Source organism: Pan troglodytes, chromosome 4, assembly GCF_028858775.2.
Source record: "Pan troglodytes isolate AG18354 chromosome 4, NHGRI_mPanTro3-v2.0_pri, whole genome shotgun sequence".
NCBI classification, from domain to species: domain Eukaryota; kingdom Metazoa; phylum Chordata; class Mammalia; order Primates; family Hominidae; genus Pan; species Pan troglodytes.
In genome coordinates, this window is record NC_072402.2 from 169,075,537 (window position 1) to 169,094,361 (window position 18,825).

General features: G+C 56.2%; 1 protein-coding gene across 1 annotated transcript in view; it reads left to right on the forward strand.

Moving 5' to 3' along the window:
- Positions 1-18,825, forward strand: part of FGF18 (fibroblast growth factor 18) — a 37,235-nt gene continuing 18,410 nt past the window's right edge. The window contains exons 1-3 of the mRNA XM_016954191.4: positions 1-585; positions 761-797; positions 16,136-16,316. Coding sequence (XP_016809680.1) covers positions 554-585; positions 761-797; positions 16,136-16,316 — 250 coding nt within the window. The 5' untranslated portion in view covers positions 1-553. The remainder of the gene's footprint in view (positions 586-760; positions 798-16,135; positions 16,317-18,825) is intronic.

Sequence of the window (18,825 nt, forward strand, 5' to 3'; positions counted from 1 at the left end):
GGGAGGCGGCGATGCGCACGGCCGGAGAGACGCGGAGGAGGAGACATGAGCCGGCGGGCGCCCAGACGGAGCGGCCGTGACGCTTTCGCGCTGCAGCCGCGCGCCCCGACCCCGGAGCGCTGACCCCTGGCCCCACGCAGCTCCGCGCCCGGGCCGGAGAGCGCAACTCGGCTTCCAGACCCGCCGCGCATGCTGTCCCCGGACTGAGCCGGGCAGCCAGCCTCCCACGGACGCCCGGACGGCCGGCCGGCCAGCAGTGAGCGAGCTTCCCCGCACCGGCCAGGCGCCTCCTGCACAGCGGCTGCCGCCCCGCAGCCCCTGCGCCAGCCCGGAGGGCGCAGCGCTCGGGAGGAGCCGCGCGGGGCGCTGATGCCGCAGGGCGCGCCGCGGAGCGCCCCGGAGCAGCAGAGTCTGCAGCAGCAGCAGCCGGCGAGGAGGGAGCAGCAGCAGCGGCGGCGGCGGCGGCGGCGGCGGCGGAGGCGCCCGGTCCCGGCCGCGCGGAGCGGACATGTGCAGGCTGGGCTAGGAGCCGCCGCCTCCCTCCCGCCCAGCGATGTATTCAGCGCCCTCCGCCTGCACTTGCCTGTAAGCGCCCGCGCGCGGGGCTGCCCACCTTGCCTGGCTGTCTGTTCGTATGCCTGTGCCCTGTACCTCTGTCTGCCCGCCCGTCGGTTCGCCTGACTCTTCGACTGCGTGTCTGTCTGTCCGTGCGCCCCCTTCCTCAGGTCCCACTGACCGCTTCTCCATCTGTTTCCCGCAGGTGTTTACACTTCCTGCTGCTGTGCTTCCAGGTACAGGTACGTGGGCTCCTGACTTTGACCTCCTCCCGCCCCTGCCTCGCGGTACACGCCGACCCCCCTTCCCCGGCCGCGCCCCCTCCCTGTGCCCCACCCCTCCTGGGCGCCGAGCCCAGTGCACCTGTTCCCAGGGCTCGGAAGGGCGGCTCCGCGTGCGCCCTGCGCCGGCGGGGAACCGGCCAAGGGCAAGGGGCTCTGTCGCGGGGCCCGAGGAGGCGCTGGCTGTCGCGGCCACTGTCGGCCTCGGCTGGGAGGAGATCCCGCAGAGCCGGCGGGCTCAGCCGCAGCAATATACCCAGCTCTAAGACCCCTGCCCGCAGCCAGCGAGGGGTAGGACCTAGGGATTTTCTCTGCCAACCTTCCCTTAACATCGCCGCTTCCAAACAAAAAGACTTTCAGCCGAGTGGATTTCGAGTCCAGGGAGAAAGCTTCAGTTGTAAATTACTCTGTGGTTTTGAAGGCGCTTGCAGCACTGAGACACACACACAGACACACACACATGCCCGGGACGAGGGGAAGCTCGAGGGCGCCTAGGCCGAGTGGCCGCTGCCCGCGAGGCCGCTCCCGGATGGGCCGCGCTCCGCACTCCCTCGCCTAAGGTGGTGCAGCCCTCGTTGGTTCCCCGCCTGCTCCCCGTTCGCTCGCTCTCCGTGAATCAGAAGAGGGCTTGGCGCTCAGCCTGGAAAGCACTTGCTAAAATCTGATCTGTTACTTCAGCAGCTTTCAGACTCGGGAAGGTCTTGGCACGCAGACAGTTGGAACGCTCTGGCTTCCAAAGCCGTAGAAATGAAGGAAAAAGGGTTGGGGGGAGGGAGAGAGAAGAGCGAAAAAGGGAGCCGACTTCAGCCCCGATTAGAACCAGACCAGGGTTGCCTCTGCATGGTGGGGGTGGGGGGGCGGCGGGCAAAGGGAATAGGAAGCGTCAGCTCCCCAAGCCCCCACCCACCTAGTGCTGCAAGGGGCCAGGCCAGGAGGAACTGGACACAGGCCAAAAGAGGGTTGTCTGACCCTTCCCCCTCGGTGGAAGGCAGGTGGCTTTCCGGGATTAGAGAAGATTCTTAGACCTTAGCCTTCTGGATTGTGGAGATCCCCAGAGCGAGCCTTGAGCACAGGAAATTGGTGGTTCTCCCTGTTTTCTGGTTCAAGGAGTGTTGTGTGCCTTGAGCACTGCGCGACTCAACAGCCACTCGCAGTGTTTGGCGGTGGTGGGCCTGCTATCTTCCTTCCACGCCCAGGAGAGGGTTGTTACCCTCCTGATAGGCACTGAGCTGGGGGCATCCAGTGGGGCTTGGGGATGGAAGGGTGGACGGACTGATGGGTTCTTTCCTCCTGTTGGCCAGGCTGGGGTCCCCAGTGACTCCTTGAATCAATATAACTGGAGTCAGTAACTTAAGACTGGCTGTTTGCCAAAGCAGATGTGACCTGTGTGGTGATGGGGGTGGGGGTGGGGGTGGGGAATGGCTGGTGTCAAAGAGGGAGACCAGTGCCAGGCATGGCCTGCCTGGTCTGCAGCTGAGTCCCCAAGCAGAGGGCAGGCCCCGGGGTCACTCCAGGGGGTCTGCTTGTCTGACCTGGGCAAGAGCTCTTTTCCAGAGTGCTGTGCCTGGGGGCAGGAGGGATGAAATGGGCAAGGAGCAGCAGGGAGGCCTGCGGATGTGTGGCTCAAGCCTCTGGATGCCTGCTGCTGTTGGTTCTTCTTGAAGTAGGGCCCAGAAGGGGCTGCTGTGTGGTCTTTGTGTTCTCCGTGGGAGCTGGAGGGAGGGAGTGTGGACTCTGCATCCCACCTCCACCTCCTGGCCAGAGCTAGAGCCAGCATCTTGGGAAAGAGCTGGGTGGTCTGCCCTGGTTAGGTCAAGAGGCAGCCTTCAAGCAGGTGAGGGATCCTCCTCTCCCCACCACCTCCACCTTCCCCCTTGTCCCCACCGGCCTTTCTGCATCCAAAGTGCCATAAGACTGATGTTTTTCACCCATGGTCCATGTACCCTTGGAGTGTCAAAGGATGGGATTGTGGGAGGGGGAGGCCCCTGAAACACTGCACAAAAATGGTGCTCAAATGTGCTGTGTCTGGAAGAGGGTTGCCTGCTCCCCACAGAGTTTCAAAACATCTGTGACCCCTAAAGATAAAGAAATGTTACCCTGGGAGTTATGGGCAAGGTTGTCAGGCTTATGTCCCCATTCACACTACAGGAACAAAGGTGGGGTGGCCTTAATGGTTGAAATGAGGGGTAGGAGCCAAATGATGTTAACTGCCAGGAATCTGGGGCCTGCTCCCTGCTGAGGTTTGGGTAGGCTGCACTTAGCGGGTAGCAGTTCAAGCTCCTTTAGGGTGAGCCGGGGCCAGGGAGGCCTCTCTACATGGCAGGAAGGGCTCAGGGCTTTGCAATCCAGTGGCCTAGGCCTGAACCCCAGCTCCAGCTCCATCTTTCCCTCTCTGTGGATCCCCAGAGTCTTAGCTGCATCATTTATGAAATGGTTGGTCATGGAGTTGAACTGGTATATGATGGGGGGGTGGGGTAGTTTTGCCAGTTCTCATCCACCCAGGAAGGCACATTGTGGCTGCTGGGAAATGGATGCGCCTACGCCCTTCCCTCCCCCCGCAGTGTTTTCCAGGACTGGTCCAGTCTTAGCAGTGGAGTTTCTGGGCCCCTCCTTTCTTCCTGTCCATCGCTACCGGGCTCAGAATGGGTCCCTGCCCCCAGCTACGTTTCCATGAGCACATTCAATGCCAGACACCGTCCTGCCCACCCCCAAAGTGGTGAGCCCCGCCCTCACCCACTGGCCACCCTGGGAAGTGGGAAGCTGGGAATTTAATAAAATCCCTTCATCCCTTCTCCACACGACTCAGGACACCGTAGATAGCTCAAATTGGAAGAATTTTAAAAATTTCCGTGGGGAGCAAGCGGCGTGACCAGTAAATTGCTTTTCTGCACTTGGCTGAGCTCTGACAATGACACCGGGCTGGGCCTTTCACGCAGCTCGGCCGGCACCTGCCTGACATTGTTCCTGCCGCCAGGCTCGGCTAGGTCCTGGCCTTCCCCAGACAGACCGGGCATGAGGCAGGCCAGGCTGGGCGGGGTGGGGGGGCGTCCCCTGGCCTCTTGTCCCTCCTGCCAGCCCCTTAGCCCCTTGTCCCTCCTGCAGCGCCACTTCCTCTCTCACCACAAGAAGTGTTCAAGTTTGGAAGTTTCCTTCCACGCCCCCTCTCGGCCTGACCACCCCCACACCCAGCCTCCTCGGTGAGGTTTAGACCCTTTCTTTAAGCTGGTTAGGATGGGGAAGCTGGAGACAGCGTCCTTTGGTGCAAAAAGAGGATGGGATGCTCTGTTAGTGGATGGCACTTTTTTTTTTTTTTTTTTTTTTTTTGTGCTCCGTCACCCAGGCTGGAGTGCAGTGGCGTGATCTTGGCTAACTGCAACCTCTGTCTCCTGGGTTCAAGTCACTCTCCTCAGCCTTCCAAGTAGCTGGGATTACAGGTACACACCACCATGCTGGGCTAATTTTTGTATTTTTAGTAGAGACAGGGTTTCACCATGTTGGCCGGGCTGGTCTCGAACTCCTGACCTCAGGTGATCTGCCTGCCTTGGCCTCCCAAAGTGCTGAGATTACAGGCGTGAGCCACCCACCTGGCCTTTTAATTTCCTAAAGCAACATCATCCATCCATCCACAGTCAGGTATTCATTCAGCACATACTTGCTGGGAGCCTGCTTCTTGCTGCCCTGGGAATAAGGTCTGGTCAGTCCCTGGCCTCCAAGAGCTCCCAGTTTAAAGGGAGAAAGTGCCAGATGAACAGAGGCTTGTCTATTCTGCCCCCTCCTCTCCCAGCACTGTGAAGTGGAGCGAGGCAGGCACATACATCTTCCTCCCGTTTAGCAGGGGAAGAAACTGAGTCCCAGGAGCAGTGATTTGCATGAAGGAAAAAGATGGTACTTGTAGAAATTCTAAAGTGTCCCTTACATTGGGAAGCTGGTTCACTTCTTTCAACCATTCTACAGGGAGGCCAAGAGAGGGTAATAATTCTGTTTCACAGATGGAGAAACCGAGGCACAGAATGAGGAAGGGATTTGTTCAGACCCAAGACGCTGGATTCAAGATCTTGTATTCTTTCTACCATAGCAGATGGACCTTCTTCTCAAAGAATCCTGAAATTATTCAGAAGAATATTGGTGGGCCCATGGAGTCCTTAGGGACATGCTAGGGATCTGCAGTGAGATTCTCTTTGGATTCTGGTATAAGGGGGATGTTGAGAGCCCAGGTAGGCGTCTCTGGGCTTGAGGGTGTCTGACTTGGAGTCTGCAGGTCCTGATCCTCCTGGAATGTGTTGATCTGAGAGGGTCCCAGAGTTAGAGGGGGGTACTTGGGGGCTGGGGCCCAGAGGATTCAGCACTCCTCTTCCAGCCTATCCCCAGCAGAGGGGGAAGGGGGAGGGGGAGGGGAGGGGGCGGGGCTCCCCATCAGCATTCCTGAAGCTCGGGAGTGTCACCCGCTCTGAGATAAGGAGGTGGATTTTTAGAATTTCTTGTGGTTGGCACGGCCAGTGTCAGCAGGCTTGGGGCAGCCCATCGGTCACAGATGCAGCCTCCACCCTGCCCTGGGCAGCTCCAAGGACGCACTGGACCCCCAAAGGGAGACTAGAGGGGTAATGGGAAGAGACTTCCATTTTCTGCAGGGCCTTTTGGTTCTGACCTAGTCCTCTAGCAGGAGACTTGTGGGTGTGGAAAATTGGGGTGCAGTCACATCAAGCCATCAAAAACAACAACAATATTCATAGTGACCACCAGGTGTAGTGCACTCACTACATGCCAAGTGCTTTTTTTGTTACCGTTGTTGAGTTGGAGTCTCACTCTGTTGCCCAGGCTGGAGTGCAATGGTGCGATCTCGGCTAACTGCAACCTCTGCCTCCCAGGTTCAAGCAGTCCTCCTGCCTCAGCCTGCATGCCACCATGTCTGGGTAATTTTTGTATTTTTAGTAGAGATGGAGTTTCACCATGTTGGCCAGGCTGGTCTTGAACTCCTGACCTCAGGTGATCCACCCGCCTCGGACTCCCAAAGTGCTGGGATTACTGGCATGAGCCACTGCACCTGGCCGCCATGTGCTTTTTTTTTTTTTTTTTTTTTTTGAGATGGAGTCTCGCCCTATTGCCCAGGCTGGAGTGCAGTGGCGTGATCTCGGTTCACTGTAAGCTCTGCCTGCCAGGTTCATGCCATTCTCCTGCCTCAGCCTCCCGAGTAGCTGGGACTACAGGCGCGAGCCACCATGCCCGGCTAATTTTTTGTATTTTTAGTAGAGATGGGGTTTCACTGTGTTTGCTGGGATGGTCTCGGTCTCCTGACCTCGTGATCTGCTTGCCTCGGCCTCCCAAAGTGCTGGGATTACTGGCATGAGCCACTGCGCCTGGCCAGCCATGTGCTTTTGCACATTATCCAGGTCAAGCCTCACAACCAGCCTGGAACTAGGGAATTCTACAGAGGAAGAACAAGAGAGGCACCGGTGCATAAAGTAACCTGCGTTTGGTCACATAGCAAGAGACAGGCAGAGCTGGATTCAGCTCTGGGTCTGTCCGGCTCTAGGACTCAAGCTTACTTGTATGAGGGCTCTGGAGTGTGGCTCTGCCTTCTCTTTGCTGTGTGACCTCGGGCAAGTTACTTAACTTCCCTGGGTCTCAGCTTCTGCATGTGTACAATGGGAAAAAACAACCAAAGAAATCATCCCTACTGCCTCAGGTAGTTGTGGAGGGACAGTGCATCACCCAAACTCTTGTTTGTAGTCCAGACCCTGCTCCTATGCCTCTTACTCTAGGAGGGTTCCCTTGCCCCCTGCCCGCCCCCATCAGATATAGAGTCCTTCCCCAGGGCTGCTGCCTTGTCGTCACTGTGGGAGGGGAGGTGTTGATTTCTCCTTTCTGTGGGTAAGGGCTGCTCTGAGGAACCTCTCTGTATGCTCCTAGCTTTTGCTGTGTTGGCTCTTCTCTAACTCATAAGACCCCGTGGCAGTGCATGGAGGGGAGGGCTGGCCTTAGAAGGGGCTTGGGCCTGCTGTCAGCACTGTGGGCCTGAGCATAGGGATTTATTCTGAAACTGCAGCAGGTCAGGAGGCCCCGTGGGCTTTGGTCCGGCTTGCTAGCAGTGTGTTTGCTCTGAGGTCTCAGTGGCAAAAGGCCTCAGGCCATTCAAAATGCTGTTGTGCCAAGGATGGGGCCAAAGACAAGCCCCCTGTGGGCCACAGAGTGGAATCCCTGAATACCTGGGTTCCAATCCTGGCTCTGTCCTGGGCTCACTGACCTCTCTCTCTGAGCTTTGATTTACCTGCCTGGGTATCAGTGAGGTGAGGTCAGTGGCTTCTGTGATGCTTGAATGCATAGGCTTTGGCGTAGGGGAAACCTAGGTTGAATCCTGGCTGTGCTTCTTGGCAGCTGCTCAGCAAATATTCCTTAACCTTCAATTTTCTGCACCTCAGTTTCCCCATCTGTAAAATGGGATCATGAGAAATACCTACTTCTGGCCGGGCGTGGTGGCTCACGCCTATAATCCCAGCACTTTGGGAGGCCGATACAGGCGGATCACTTGAGGTCAGGAGTTCGAGACCAGCCTGGCCAACATGGTGAAACCCCGCCCCTACTAAAAATACAAAAAATTAGCCGGGCATAGTGGGCGCCTGTGATCCCAGCTACTCAGAAAGCTGAGACAGGAGAATCGCTTGACCTGGGAGATGGAGGTTGCGGTGAGCCAAGATCACGCCACTGCCCTCCAGCCTGGGCAAGAGAGACACTCCATCTGGAAAAAAAAAAAAAAAAGAGAGAAATACCTACTTCTTAAGGGTTATTGTGAGAACTAAGTGGGATATTGCACACAGAGTAGCTAGCACAATGGCAAAACACTCGATGAATAATTTAGTAAAAGTAATTGTTCAATCAATTATATTGTCTGTGTTAGGTACATAACATGCTGTGGGGTGCTAGAGAAAGCTAGAAAGGACGTGTTCCTTGGATCAGTGACATCAGGCCTCTTCCAGTCTGAGTTGGGAGCACAGGCTTTGGACTTAGGTCTGGATTTAATTGCCACTGTACCACTCAAGACTGTGTGGCCTTGGGCGAGGCCCTTAACCTCTCTGAGTCTCCACTTCCTCCCCATGGGCAAAATAAGGATGCTAATCCCACTCCCCTGGCCTGTTGGTAGGAGTAATTGATGACTAGATATGTAGTAGGCACTCAAATATAGTGTTGCTCGTCATCAACAATCCACAAACATTTATGGGACACTTGCTGCATACCTGGCCCTGGACTGGTTTTGAGGGGAATGAAGAAGGTATCCAAGGCTTTTCCTTCCAAGTGTTCCCCATGAAGAGATGGCACGTACTTCGAGAAGCTCTGTTTCCCCCGATCCCCATCCCACCTTCTGCCTTGGAATCGCATAGCACTTGGCCACTGTCTTTGATCCAGGGCACTCTGCGGGGCTCACAGGGATGGGTGGGTTCTGGGCCCAGCACGCTTCAGTTGGCCGTGTGACTGAGTGATTGACTGGCCTCTCTGTGGCTTATCATTCCTGTAGGCATCAGGACAGAACCTCCCTCCTGGGGTTGCTGAAAGGGTGAGTTCCCCCTGCCCGGGGGAGGCACTTGGCGTAGCGCCTGGCTCATGATAAGTGTTAAGTAAATGTGAGCTGCGTATCTGCATTTAACTCTGGGGTGTCTCAAGGCCGGCTTGTCCACCAGCCCACGGGTTCCTGGAAGTCAAAGGGAGGTCTGACCCCTGCTGCAGGCACCATGGCACCTGGCACAGACCTGGCATGCTGGAGGAATGTTGGGTCAGTGAGTGGAGGTTTGAGGGAGAGGTTCTCTGGGGACCGGGATCCAGACTGAATCCCCCCACCCACTCATCTGTGCCAGGGGCTGGGGCACGGAGAGGGCCAGCACCTATCCCAGCCATTGGAAACTTGAGAGAAACTGGGAGTATGTGCTGGGGAGCAAGAGCTCAAGGGTGCAGCAGGTACTCTGCTGACAGGCCTTGAACCAGACTCTGGGGCAAGAGGGTCTGGCCTGGGTAGATGTTTCATGTAGACCTTGAAATAAGAGCAAACCGGGTGAAGAGGACACTGTGAGCCTCTGCGTGCGTGTATGTGTCTATGCGCATATATGGAAGAGCCTTGCAGGCATATGGAACGGTGCTACTGGAAGCAGGGATCAGCCTGGTGGACTCACAGAGCTCCAAGCTGACTGGGGTGACTGGCACATCCATTCCCAGGAATGGGGATGATGGAAAAGACTGTGGTGGGCTTTGAATGCTGGAATAAAGGGCTTGTTACCTCATGGGCATGGATGGCCATTCTCCCTACCCAGGGGCTTTAGGGAGCTGGAATTGAAACAGGGATCAGCGGGAAGAGGAAAGGGAGGGAGAGAACAGGGCATGGGTCTTTACGGCTCCAGGGTTGGCTGCCTGCAGCAGCGGTGCCCATATTGATGATCTGTACCATGAAGGCTGATGTATGGGGAGAGGGAGGCCGGCCCTCGGGCCCAACCCCCAATCCTGCAGTGCCCCCCTTCCCTGCTGATGGCTCAACCCTGCCAATCAATACATTGATAGCCCTGGGAGCATAATGGACAGTCTGGGGGGTGGGGAAGGGCCCTTTGCGGCGTCACTGTCTGTCCTGGCTGAGTTGGTATGCGGAGTGTCACAGGAAAGAGGCCAGAAGCCCGGGGTTGAAGAGGTGGGGGCACCCATCAGAGCCACACTCAGATTCAGGGTGGGCCCGGCCTTCCTCCTCCCCTTTCCATCCATGGGAAACTCATGGGCTTCAGATCCAGAGATGGGTTCAGATCGTGGCTCTTTCAGTTTCTGTTCAATTTGGGCCAGTCCCATGGCCTTTCTGTGTCTTCCTTTGTCACCTGGAACACAGGGATAGTAATAGTTTCAGCTGCTCAGGTTGTGTGAGGAGCGGACATGGGCCCTGGCATGGGGGCAAGTGCCCAGCCAGTGGGAGCCAACGTGAGCTTCACTGTCAATGACAGTAATCCAGAGAGCGTCCCTTGGGCCAGAGTCCAGGAAGAGTTAGGGGAGCTGCGTTTTCAGGTGGAGAGAGTGGCTGACTTTACCGGGAACCCCCACTGGAGAGGAGTGAAGGTCTCCAGTTTGAATCCAGAGTTTGGAGAAGCTCTGAAAGCCTTGGCTGGCCCGATGCTGCTGCTGCTGGAGGAGCCAGGTGGTGTGGAATGTGGCTGGAAGTCTGGGGGCTGCCCCTCCTGGGACCAGGGAGACCCTCCCTTTCTGGGCAGGTTGCCTGGAGATAGGAGCATGGGTTTCATGAAGCCTCAAGGATCAGAGGATGAGGCCTGGGTGGGAGAGGCCGTGGGGCCGCATCCCTGTCTCTTGGGTTGGGGGCAGAAAGCTCAAGGGCCCCAGCTTTTTGTGGACAATATTCCAACCTCCTTACCCCCAAACTATGGCCTGTGGCCTGAACCAGTTGTCGTCCTGGAGAAGTAGAAAGGAGGTGGGTGAGGAAGAGGAGGGAGAACAGTGGCAGGCGAGGGCAAAGCAGGAGAGAGCCTGGGCTGGATTTGCATCTTGATTTCTCACCAATTCTGTGACATAGAACAAGTGATGTAACCTCTCTGAGCCTCAGTTTCCCTCTCTGTAAAATGGGAATAATAATCGTACCAGGCTGAGCGCGGTGGCTCACGCCTGTAATCCCAGCACTTTGGGAGGCCGAGGCGGGTGGATCATGAGGTCAGGAGTTCAAGACCAGCCTGGCCAAGATGGTGAAACCCCGTCTCTACTAAAAACTACAAAAATTCACTGGGCGCGGTGGCAGACACCTGTAATCCCAGCTACTCCAGAGGCTGAGGCAGGAGAATCGCATGAACCCAGGTGGCGGAGATTGCAGTGAGCCAAGATCACACCATTGCACTCCAGCCTGGGCAACAGAGTAAGACTGTATCTCAAAAAAAAAAAAAAATTGTACCAACTCATAGGGTTGTTCTGGGCATTACATAGGAAGACATCCCTCAAGAGATTCTTAGCACAGAGGAAGTGCTCAACACACAATGCCTGATTAAGAAACAAAACTAAACTAAAGAAAAAAGAGTAATGATTGTTACTAATATAATCTTTTTCTGAGATAAATATTATCAACAGTCCCCATTTTGCTGATAGGAAAACTGAGAGCTAAAGAAGTCGAATAAGTGGGTTGACTGGGGGTGAAGCCAGGTGACAGCTAAGGTCAGCCAGTGCTGGTTCCTGTGTGAGTGTTGCGTGTGTGGTGTGTGTACATAGGTGATGTGTGATGTGACGCACGTTTGTGGAAGGTGGAAATGGGGGCCAGGAAGAAAGAGGAAAATCCCAAACATGCTTTTCAGCCATGAGTGGGCTGGAGAGGCTAAAATCTTCAAGCCAGAGGGAGTGATGGAGGCTGCTGGATGCTCTGGTGTGAGGTGGTACCTTGGTTGATCTCTGGAAGCTGGTACTAGGCTGGGGGCTCACCTCAACCTCTTTTCACCACGTGGAAGGTTCTTACCAAGGTGCCTAAGAGGGGAGGCTTGCAAGGTAGACAGGGCTCAATTGTAAGGATGACACTTGGCTGTTGTCCTGGGTAATAGGGAGCCTGGGCAGGGACATGGCATCACATTTTGTGTTAAGAGCTGCACCGGGAGAGGATGAGACCGAAGGCAGAAGGTGGGTGGGCTCTGTGCCACTGAGCCCCATGATTGTCCCCAGGGCTGGGGGACCTTGGAAGGCTTGGGGGAGGGATTTGAGCCTCTTGGGGCCTCGTTGCCTCTGTGCAGTTGCTGCATTGATAGAGTGAAGATTTCTACCAGAACTGAAGCCCTCAAGGCAGGGGAAGCAGGGGCTGGGGACAGTTGGGACCTTAGGCTGAAGGGGACCCTAGGCCACCATGCTGTGAGAAAAGCTGCTTCCACCCAAAAGATAATCCATGTGCATGGTGTGGCAGGAAAGGTGGAGTGACAAAAGGCACCTTGTTTCCATAGAAGACTTCCTTTATGCACCAACCCTTCTCTCCTTTCGAGAGTTGCAGCAGACTGGGCGCGGTGGCTCACACCTGTAATCCCAGCACTTTGGGAGGCCGAGGTGGGCAGATCACCTGAGGTCAGGAGTTCAAGACCAGCCTGGCCAACCCTGTCTCTACCAAAAATACAAAAATTAGCCGGTGTGGTGGTGGGCACCTGTAATCCCAGCTACTCGGGGAGGCTGAGGCACGAGAATCACTTGAACCGGGGAGGCGGAGGTTGCAGTGAGCCGAGATCGCGCCACTGCACTCCAGTCTGGGTGACAGAGTGAGACTCAGTCTCAAAAAAGAAAAAAGAGTTGCAGCAATTTGATTTTCTTCAAACCGCAGCTTTTCAACACCCCTGATCATTGTATGCCTGGAGGGGTGTTAGCCAGGCCGACAGCAAAATTGACTGTTCTGGGAAGACCTTGAAGATAGGCCCCCCTTGCAGGGCACCGAGCCAAGTGACCTGCCACCCAGCTAGTAGGACAGGAGAAGTGGATGTTCCCGAGGCAGCCCCGCTATGCATGTGCTCTGGCAGCAGACCTTGAAATAGGCTTTAACTGGTGCTCACCTCCACGGGTCGTTGAGGTGCCATGTCTGGGGGTCATTTTCTTCTTCTTCTTCTTTTTTATAAAAATTATATTTATTTATTTATTCATTTATTTATTTATTTCAGACAGATTCTCACTCTGTCACCCAGGCTGGAGTGCAGTGGTGCGATCTCGGCTCATGGCAATCTCTGCCTCCCGGTTTCAAGTGATTCTCCGGCCTCAGCCTCCTGAGTAGCTGGGATTACAGGCGTGCACCACCACACCTGGCTAATTTTTGTATTTTCAGTAGAGACAGGGTTTCAGTATGTTAAGATGGTCTTGAACTCCTGGCCTCAAGCTGGTCTTGAACTCCTGGCCTCAAGCGATCCACCCACCTCGGCCTTCCAAAGTGCTGAGCCACTGCGACCGGCCTAGGGGTCTTCTTAGCAGAGTGTCTGGAACAGGGGAATGCTGAGCAGTCAGTTGCCTTAACACATCCCTCTGTGGGGCACTCTGGTTGGTAAGTGGGAGGGCTGATGTTGGCCTCCAGATTTCCCTCACTTTTGGCCGCCGCCTTTTGGCATGCGTTTGCTGGTTGCCTTCTGAGGGCAGAGGTGAGATTCAGGGATGAACCAGTCACACTGGACTTGGGACAATAAGCCATTGCCGTAGAGTGTTCGGGGGCCCTCACCCAGCCCGGGAGGTGGGGCTAGGAAAGGCTTCGGGGTAGGGGGTGTCACACCCTCCAGAGGTCTTGCCTGGGAAGCCCGGGGTGCTTCCTGCCTTTCCAGGAGAACAGACCTTGTTTCCGAGCCAGAGGCCACCAGAGGCCACCCCCGCCACCTCCCTGGGGGCCGATCTGGCCACAGAATGGGGCTTCAATGGTGGGAGCTGGGCAAGATGGATTGTTCCCTCCCGCATCCTGGGGAAGTGCCACCCGATAGCCCCTGCTGACCCGGGGTCACCCACGCTGCCTCTGTCCAGTGGGCCAGGGAGAAAATCATTAATGGGAGGCCGGCTTCTGGGGCAGGGCAGCTCCCCTTGGGGACCTGGGGGAAGGAGATTGGTTTGACCTCTGGTCGATAAGGTCTCCTGTGAGCAGGAGGAGAGTAGGAGGACAGGGAGGGGACGCCAGAGGCCTGCCCTTGGGGGAGGGGACAGGGCCAGCCACCTCCGGAAGTCATTCCAGGAAGGTCAAAGGCCATGGGTGGGGAGTCTTCCAGACAAATGCCCACCAGGTGTGGGCCTCAGGAGCACTGGAGTTCTTCTGTCCCTGAGCAGCAGGATGTGGAAGGAGGCGGGACCCAGGTATCAGACCCGGGATGTGAGTGGTGACGTGTATGGCTGCTGAGGGGTGGGGGAGGTGAGGAGGAGGCACACATGGTGGGCCAGCAGGCCAGGCCCTGCCTCACTGGGCTGTGTGGTTTGGAGCAATGGACTTAACTTTTCTGGACCTTAGTGTCTCCATCCATTCAATGAGGGTGATAAGCGTTCTCATGGTGCAAGGTTGTCAGGACTATCAAAAGCAATAGCATCTTCCCAGATACAAATCTGGTTTGCAGGGCTTCACGTAGGGCCCCATAAAGGGTTCCCTTGTGTTCTATCACTAGTTACCCCTACTGAGCCAGGCACTGCTCTGAGCACTTAATATATTGCTTTATATGTTTAATCTTTGCAGCCACTCATGAGGAGGGTGCTGTTATCATCACCCTATTTTATAGGTGAGGAAACAGGCACTAGAGTTTAATAACTTGCATAAGGTCCCTTAGCTAGAGAGTGGCACATCCTGGGTTTTGAACCCAGGGCCAGCCCCTGACAGCACTGGTGGGGCAGGCAGGGCCCCGCAAGGCAGTGGCCTGGGGCTGCCCGCAGGGGTGGGGCACAGGAAACACAGTCTTTAGGGTCACAAGACCTGGGGTTAATTCTGCATTACCGCTCTGGGGCCTTGTCAGTGGAGCTGACAGTTTCCTCATCCATAATGTGGGATGATGCTTCCACCCTGAGGACAATCATGAAGGTTCAACAATGTGGTCCTGCTGACATACCTGTGGGCCCAGTCCAGGATCGGGAGATACATGCAGGTCAGCTTGGGGACAGAGATCCTGCTGTAGCAAATGAAGGAAACACATCCCTGCCCTTGGGAGCTCACAGCTGAGAGGTGAGACAGATGTTTGGGCAGCCAGGGTCCCAAGAGCTCTGCCATGGGCTGAGTGGGGGCGTGCCAGCGTGGGAATGGGGGTCCCTTGTGCCTAGCATTGTGATAGACTTTGTGGGCACACAGGGAACAAACCCAGAATGCTGTCTGGGCTTCAGGAATGGCTCAGCCTTGTAGTTGACATGGGATAGGACATGCATACAACCAGCAGGGTGTAGGGGACCCTGCTCCAACGCTAAATGGCACAGCAGGACTCCAGGTCTTTTCAACATTTGTTCATGCATCCATTCAAGAAGTGTTTGAGTTTCTACCATGTTAGGTGCTGCGGATATAGTGGCAAATGAGAGACACTGCTCCAGCTTTCTCTCCTTTTTTTTTTTTTTTTTTGACGGTGCTGCCAGTCTACTGGGGCCAAAAGACAAAACCCAGATAACTGCTGGAAAGAAGCACAAGGCATGGTTGGGGGGAGGGAGAGTGTCAGAGCTGGAGGTGGCTTCAGAAAGGGGTCCAGGAAGGCCTGCGTGAGGAGGTGACATTTGAGCAGAGACCCGAGTGAGCTCAAGGGGTTAGAATGTAAGGATCTGAGAAAGAGCATCAAAGCAGAGGGAAGAAGAAGTGCAAAGGCCCTGGGGCAGGAGTGTGTTTTGATTTTGGAATGCCCAGAGCCATGCCAAGGTGGCCAGTGGCCAGCGTGGCTGATGGGGAGGGAGTGGTGGGAGAGGAAGGTGGGAAAGCAGTCAGGGGCTCACCTTGTAGGGCCTTGAGGCCTTGGAGGAGTCCTTCACCGAAGTGTGATGGGAAGCCCCGGAGAGTGTGGAGAGGGGATTGGGTTTGGTAGAAGAGAGACTACCAGGGGGCGAGAGTGGAAGCAGAAGGCCAGTGAGGAGGCAGGTGCAAGTCGTCCCAATGAGAAGGGAAGGAAGATGAGCGCGATATGTGTTGGTATAACCAGGGAAGGCTTCCTGGAGGATGTGGACAGGCACAAGCTAAGCCTCAAGGGAACTGAAGTTTTGGTGGCAGATGCAAAACAAAGGCTTCTCCTAGAGGAGCTCAGGATGTGGGCAAATGCTTGGTGTGGGAGCCAGCATGAGGACACTTGGGGTGTGGGGAGGAGACCCCAGCATCAGCTGCAGGGGGAGAAGTCACAGCGGACTTGGCCTGTTGGTTCCCTGGATGAGGCTTTCCAGGCCTCCTTCTTTCCCCATGGACCCAGCGTTCCATCCCCTCTCGTTCCTCACCCATCTCCACGTGGATTGGAGTACTTTTCTTCCTGTTTGCTCACTTAGTCCTCACAGCTACCCCGGGATGGAATCAGGGTAGGAGCTCTGCCCCACCATTTTACCGAGAATCGTTCTTGCTTTAATTTGTGGCTGTGGTGGAAAGAGAAGCTTTGTTGTCGCATAGACCTAGGCCTGATTCTTAGCTTTGCCACTTTCTGGCTGGGCCACCTTGGGCAACTTGCCTCACCTCTCAGAGCCCCGGCTGCCTTGTCTTTGAATGGGGGTAGTGAGGGGGTGGTTATCAGTGTGTGCCACGGCCTGGCTCAGAGCCGGTGTAGAGAAGCCCTTGGTCTTTGTGGTGGACGTGGCTGGCTCCTGCATGCAGTGGGCCTGGGACATCTGGGGTGGCTTACTGTGTCCCTTTCCCTGCCCAGGTGCTGGTTGCCGAGGAGAACGTGGACTTCCGCATCCACGTGGAGAACCAGACGCGGGCTCGGGACGATGTAAGCCGTAAGCAGCTGCGGCTGTACCAGCTCTACAGCCGGACCAGTGGGAAACACATCCAGGTCCTGGGCCGCAGGATCAGTGCCCGCGGCGAGGATGGGGACAAGTATGGTATGTGCCAACCCTCTCCTCCTACCCCGTGTACCCGTGTACATGTCCTTCCTGGCCTCAGAGACCTCAAGTTCAAATGCCAGCTCTGCTGCTCCTGGCTGTGTGATCTTGGACCTGGCACTGACCCTTTCTGGGTCTGTTTCCTGATCTATAAAATGGGGATGCAATAGTGAATCCTTGAGAGCATTGTCAGGAGTACTAACTGAAGATGTGAATGAAAAGTTCTTTGGCTGGTAAATGCCCCATAAGTGGCATTTGCTGTGGTATCAGTGGCTTGCCTGGGATGGCCTAAAGCAGATGGCCGTTCCCATGCCACCACTCACCAGCCCCAGGTTCAGCCACTTCAAGGGGCAGGAGCCTCGAGGTGATGCTTTTTGGAAGCTGCTGGTGGTGAAAATCAGCCTAGTGTGTGTGTTATGTGCGCGTGTGCATATGGGTGCTTTGAGCTTGAGCCTGTGCACCTGTGATATGTGGCACTCATTAACACCTTGGGCCATGGTCCTGTTGACCTGCCCTTGACCCTGGAACTGCCCAACCCTCCTGGAGTACTTGGGAACTCACCCCGCTCCCCTGCCTATGCTGCCTCTGCAATGGCTGGGAGGAGTGAGACATCCCAAGCCCCTGGTCCACAAAGGTGCTCAGCAGTGAGTGAAACAGGCAGCGCTCCGCCTTCCCAGAGCTTGGAGGGCCTCTGGCCTAGACAGACACTGAGCAAATACCACGCAGATTATTTATTTAAAATTGCCAGGCCGGAAAAGCGGAGACTGCTGCGAGGCTTCCTGGTCCTTGCCACTCACTGGGAAAGCACCTGCCTCCACCCATTCCTGCCTTCTCAGGCCCAGGTTCTAGGAGATGGCCCAGGCCCCAGCCTTGGGCCTGGGGATCTGGGGCCGTGGTCCTGTGTGTGGGGCCAAACCTGCCAGCCTGAGCATTTTTGGGACGATGCCCCGCCTGCCTGCCAGCCCTGCCCGTTGCAGTCAGGACGTGACAACAAGACAAATAATTTCTTGGACCTTTTATCTTGGACACCATTTATTTTCCCTCAGCCCCGGGGCAGGACTGACCTCATGGTAGGGCCCAAGCGTGGCAGCTGCACCGTCACTGGGGGCTGGGCCAGGCCAGGCCAGGCTGGGCAGGGCTGAGCCATGCTGGGCTTGTGCACCTCCGGGCCAGCTGCCTCCCTTCTCCCAGGCATCACTCTTTACCGCCTCCATTCCCCTCCCACTCTCTTTCCCCTTCTTCCTTTCCCGGCTTTTCCCCCTTCCCCGTTTTGTTTTTGTCCACCTCTCTGTCCCCCTCCCCACCAGCTCTGCCTCCCTCCTTCGGACCACAGCTTCCCTCCTCCCCACCTCTCCCAGGCCCTCTGCTGGCCGCCTCTATGGGGCCTCCCATCGCTCGTGCCCCCCTCCACAGACGCCTGGCTGTGCTAGGCTGACCCAGGTGGTGGTTTTCCCTCGGATCTGCTGTCCAGTGGCTGCCAGAAGGGGCAGCTGGCTGGCCGTGGCAGGAGGAGGTGCCCTTCTGGGGAGTCCCAGAGCTCTCATTGGCCCCTCCAGGCTGGGAGAGTACAGGGGGGTCAGACTCTGGTCTGAACCATCTGTCCACGCCCTGAGACAGGAGGCGGGAGCTCGAGAGGGAGGGGAGCCCGGAAATGGCCGGCCCCTCACCCCAGAAGTCACTTGCCCTCTCATTCCCTCTGCCTGAACTGGGAACTCAGGGAATCTTTCCTGCTGTGTGACCTCAGACAAGCACTTTGCCTTCTCTGGGCCTTGGTTTCTCCTCTGCACAATGGTTGGGCTAACGCAGTGCTTCTTCTTTTTCTTTTCTTTTTTTTTTTTTTGAGACAGTGTCTTGCTCTGTTGCCCAGGCTGGAGTGGTGCAGTGGCATGATCTCGGCTCACTGCAACCTCTGCCTCCTGGGTTCAAGCGATTCTCCTGCCTCAGCCTCCTGAGAAGCTGGGATTACAGGCGCCCACCACCACGCCTGGCTAATTTTTGTATTTTTAGTAGAGACAGGGTTTCGCCATGTTGGCCAGGGTGGTCTTGAACTCTTGACCTCAGGTGATCCACCCGCCTTGGCCTCCCAAAGTGCTGGGATTACACGTGTGAGCATGGCCGCGCCCGGCCCTGCTTCTTAAGGGTAACATGGGTGTGACCACGGAGGGATCCTGTCCAAATGCCCATGTTGGTTCAGTGGGTCTCGGGGGCGGGGCCTGAGCTGCTGCATCTGACAAGTGCCTGGGCGGGGCCAGTGGGCAGCACTTCCAGTACCTGGGGACTAGGCCTTCTTGGCTTCTCTGCCAGCACCACGCTTTCTAAGATTTTATGATCCTCTCTCAAGGAATATGTTTCTGTACTCCTCCGACCCCCCGACACCCAGGGCAGTGCAGGGCCTTGCTGGCTGCTGCTGCTCCATTTAAATGCCACATTAGAAACACAGATGAGGCCAAGGGACCCCATCTGTGAGCCCGGGGAGAGGAAGTGAGACAATGGAGCCAATTGAGGCTTC